General features: G+C 56.7%; 1 protein-coding gene across 1 annotated transcript; it reads right to left on the bottom strand.

The window, feature by feature from the left end:
- Positions 1 to 1057: 1057 nt before the first annotated feature.
- On the bottom strand, positions 1058 to 3055 carry LOC147099679 (protein FMC1 homolog). The gene is made up of 2 exons (XM_085969046.1): positions 2857 to 3055; positions 1058 to 1495 (listed from the first exon to the last, which is right to left on the bottom strand). Exons 1-2 carry the CDS (start codon positions 2989 to 2991, stop codon positions 1292 to 1294), a joined length of 339 nt encoding a protein of 112 aa, XP_085825172.1. The 5' UTR covers positions 2992 to 3055; the 3' UTR covers positions 1058 to 1291.
- Between the last annotated feature and the right edge of the window lie 1064 nt (positions 3056 to 4119).

Consider the following 4119-nt stretch of genomic DNA (forward strand, 5'->3'; position numbering starts at 1 on the left):
CGAGTGAACACCACCAACTCCAAGCTCCCCTCCATGTCACACACCATCCTGACTTGGAAATATATAGTAATTCCTTCATCGTCGCTGGGTCAAAATCCTGGAACTCCCTCCCGAACAGCACTGTGGGAGTACCTTCACCACACGGACTGCAGCGGTTCAAGAAGGCGGCTCACCACCACCTTCTCAAGGGCAACTAGGGATGGGCAATAAATGCTGGCCTTGCCAGCGACGCCTACATCCCAGGAAATAATTTTTTTTTAATTGTTGGTATAATGTATTGGTACTGACAAGTTAAACAAGCTGAGTGACCACACTGGAGATCCTGCAATCTGTCACGTGTGTGTTTGTGCCACCGTATTTCAACACACCGCTGACTAGCTTCAAATTCCATTTTATTTTTGTTGTGTCCCGTGTTTCCAACTCCCCTTCACCCGAATAATATGCAGTGAGCTGAGGCACATCATACTCCATTCAGCTGCTCTCCTGTTCTCAGGTTTCTTCCTTAGAATAAAATGCAAGTGGGTCACTGGGTAAATGTGGGGTGGTGTTGGTGCACAGTCACAGAGCAGGAAGGTCTCAGCAGTAGGAACAATAAAACTGGCCTCAGCACCTCTGGGGGGGGTGGGGGGTGGGGGGTGAAATCAGCCACGGTACTTGCTCCTGGTCCAGTGAGTCCTGCTGCAAAGTGAGTGTGTGCAGACAGGACAGGATCGGGCTTGGCTGTGGTGCCCCCCATGGTAAAATAGCCTGGGAACATCAACTGGCTAGATTCACACAAGGAATTGGCAGGGATGGCAGCCAACACCTACTGGACCATACAGCAGGGAGTCAGCACCTTCAGGGAGCAGAGATTACGAGGGGGGGAAATTGGAAGGAAAAAGATAGCATTGGTGAGTGACAGGTATTCTGAGTGGACAAGAGACTGAGTATCTCAGCACTCACAGGCTGTCCTGAGCCGCACGAGGCAGGCCTCAAATACAAAGCAGGAATTGTGCAGCCCATCTCTCCAGTCCCCACATCCAACTCTGTTTCAATAACAAGTCCCACAGTCACAAACTGATTTAAATGTAGTTTTTTTTAATTAATTCATGAACCATTGAGAAACTGAGAGCTCCACTGTGCGCAAGAAACAACGATTGTCCACTGTTACATATCGACTTTAACAGTGGACAACAACACTGCAGAAATTACAATAACTTGCTCATGTATAGGGTGCACTCCAGAAACTGGGACGACATAGAGTGATGTGACAATGGATTTCAGCATGGCTGCTGGAAGCTCTCATTCCTCCTCACTTCTCCCATCCTTTGCCACCAGGTTGCTGTGGCAGTTTGAGTCCGACTAGCTGTGCCACTTCATGGGGTGAGCGTTCTCCCTTGCCATGGTACTCCTGGTGCAGCGCTAGGTGCTGCCGGACACTCTGCAACAGGCACATGTAGGTGGAGGCCTGGTGATACAGTTCCTGCTGGGCTCGGCACAACTTCTCACTGGTAACCTGCAACAAGCCAGAGCGAGCGGTAGGTGAGTAACGTGTCGAAAGTTCTCACTGCAGACATTCGGTGCAAATTTCATCTCAAATAACAAGCAAAATCGAGCTAGTCATTTGCAATAAGAGTTCCCACCAACAGGACAAGCCTGTCAGCCAAATCCACTTCAAAAATAATTGCATGAAAATGAAAAGCCAATCTGATGTGTAATTGACCAGAACAAGGCACAGCACTTAAAGGGAGACCAGTTGCACCGGAGCAGCAAAATACTACACACTGTAGCAGCTGAATAACAGACGGTGCAAAGCGCCCATCAATTCTCCTTACACTTCTGTGAAGCGCTCTGGGACCTGCATGAATGCAAGCTGCTGCAGCCCTTATAAAACCACGCACCCCCAGGGCTGCACGCTTTGCATCTTGTTGGGAGTAAAATCCTGAAGCCTCCCCCCCCCACCCGGCTGAACAGCCCGTCACTCGGTGACACACCGGAAATTCCTGTCGCATTCGAGAAGTGGTAAGAAAGGAAAGTCACTTTTCCTGCTGGTTTCTTCTGACCATGGCCGGGTTGGGAGCAGGGTTGGGTTGGGTGTTGGGGTTGGGTTGGGTGTTGGGGTTGGGTTGGGTGTTGGGGTTGGGTTGGGTTGGGGGTTGGGGGGTTCGCTTGGGGGTTGGGGGGTTCGCTTGGGGGTTGGGGGTTCGCTTGGGTTGGGGTGGAGTTGGGGGTTGAAGGTAAGGTTGGTGTTGGGGGTTGAGTTGGGTGTTGGGGATGGGGATGGGGGTGGCGTTGGGGGGGTTCGCTTGGAGGTTGGGTTCAGTTGGGTTGGGGTGGGGTTTGGGTTGGGGGTTGAGGTTTGGGTTAGGGGTTGAGTTGGGTTGGGGGTTCAGTTGGGTTGGGGTGGAGTTGGGGGTTGAGGGTAAGGTTGGTGTTGGGGGTTGAGTTGGGTGTTGGGTTGGGGTTGGGGTTGGGGGTTGTTGGGTTGGGTTAGGTTGGGGCAGAGTTGGGGGCCGGACAGGCCTCTCAGAGGAACAGGAGGCCGTTCAGCCCCTCGAGCCAGTTCCGTCATTCAATGAGATCGCAGCTGATCCGTATCTTAACTCAATTTATCCGCCTCGGTTCCGTATCCCTCGACACCCAACAAAAATGCCGATCTCAGCTCTGAAATTTTCATTGACCCCCAACCCCAGCTTTTTGGGTAGTTTTCCAGACTTTTTAACTGCCCTGTCTCTTTGCTGGGCTCTCTGCTGATTGGTTGGTGACGCCATCAATCAATCCAAACCCCGCCCTCTTTCCCCAGCGCCTCTCGCGATTGGCCAAACGGTGAATCAATCAGGGCGCTAAGCCCCGCCCCCGGGCCTTGTTTAATTTCACCTGGTTTTTGCGGAACTGCTCCAGGATGTATCTGTAGGCGGCCGAGTCCCGGTAACGGCGGCCCGGGCCCGGGCTCGGGCTCGGGCTCAGGCTCCGCAACTCCTTCAGAATCGCCCTTAGCAACCGCGCCGCCATCTTGTCCCGCCGCCAATCGATCACCGAGCGACCCAGGCCGGAGAATCGATCCCGGAGCGGGGAGCAGGCTACGGTGCCAGCGCTCGCCACAGGGCGGCGCTGCGGTTGGAGCCACTTAACCCTCACCCCTGACCCCCCACTCCCTGAACCCCCCACTCCCTGAACCCTCATCCCTAAACCACCACTCCCTGAACCCCCCACTCCCTAAACCCCCACTCCCTGAACCCCCCACTCCCCTGAACCCTCTCCCCTGAACCCCCACTCCCTGAACCCCCCACTCCCCTGAACCCTCTCCCCTGAACCCCCACTCCATGAACCCCCCACTCCCTGAACCCTCTCCCCTAAACCCCCACTCCCTGAACCCTCTCCCCTAAACCCCCACTCCCTGAACCCCCCACTCCCTGAACCCTCTCCCCTGACCCCCCACTCCCTGAACCCCCCACTCCCCTGAACCCCCCCCTCCCTGAACCCCCCACTCCCTGAACCCTCTCCCCTGAACTCCCTGAACCCTCTCCCCTGAACCCCCACTCCCTGAACCCCCACTCCCTGAACCCCCCACTCCCTGAACCCTCTCCCCTAAACCCCCACTCCCTGAACCCCCCACTCCCTGAACCCTCTCCCATGACCCCCGACTCCCTGAACCCTCTCCCCTGACCCCCCACTCCCTGAACCCTCTCCCCTGACCCCCCACTCCCTGAACCCTCTCCCCTGACCCCCCACTCCCTGAACCCCCCACTCCCCTGAACCCCCCACTCCCCTGAACCCTCTCCCCTGAACCCTCTCCCCTGACCCCCCACTCCCTGAACCCCCCCACTCCCTGAACCCTCTCCCCTGAACCCCCACTCCCTGAACCCTCTCCCCTGAACCCTCTCCCCTGACCCCCCACTCCCTGAACCCCCCCACTCCCTGAACCCTCTCCCCTGACCCCCCACTCCCTGAACCCCCCCACTCCCTGAACCCTCTCCCCTGACCCCCCACTCCCTGAACCCTCTCCCCTGACCCCCCACTCCCTGAACCCCCCACTCCCCTGACCCCCCACTCCCTGAACCCCCCACTCCCTGAACCCCCCACTCCCCTACTCCCTGAACCCCCCCTCCCTGAACCCCCACTCCCCTGAACCCCCTACTC

The sequence above is a fragment of the Somniosus microcephalus genome, chromosome 28 (assembly GCF_052327205.1).
Source record: "Somniosus microcephalus isolate GS21.2 chromosome 28, FLI_Smic_1.0, whole genome shotgun sequence".
In the NCBI taxonomy this organism is placed as follows: domain Eukaryota; kingdom Metazoa; phylum Chordata; class Chondrichthyes; order Squaliformes; family Somniosidae; genus Somniosus; species Somniosus microcephalus.

Excerpts from the sequence above, each read along its gene's own strand:
- LOC147099679 (XM_085969046.1), bottom strand. The coding sequence starts at position 2,991 with ATGGCGGCGCGGTTGCTAAGGGCGATTCTGAAGGAGTTGCGGAGCCTG. Across the intron at positions 1,496-2,856 it reads AGCAGTTCCGCAAAAACCAG|GTTACCAGTGAGAAGTTGTG; the intron begins GTGAAATTAAAC and ends GGCTTGTTGCAG.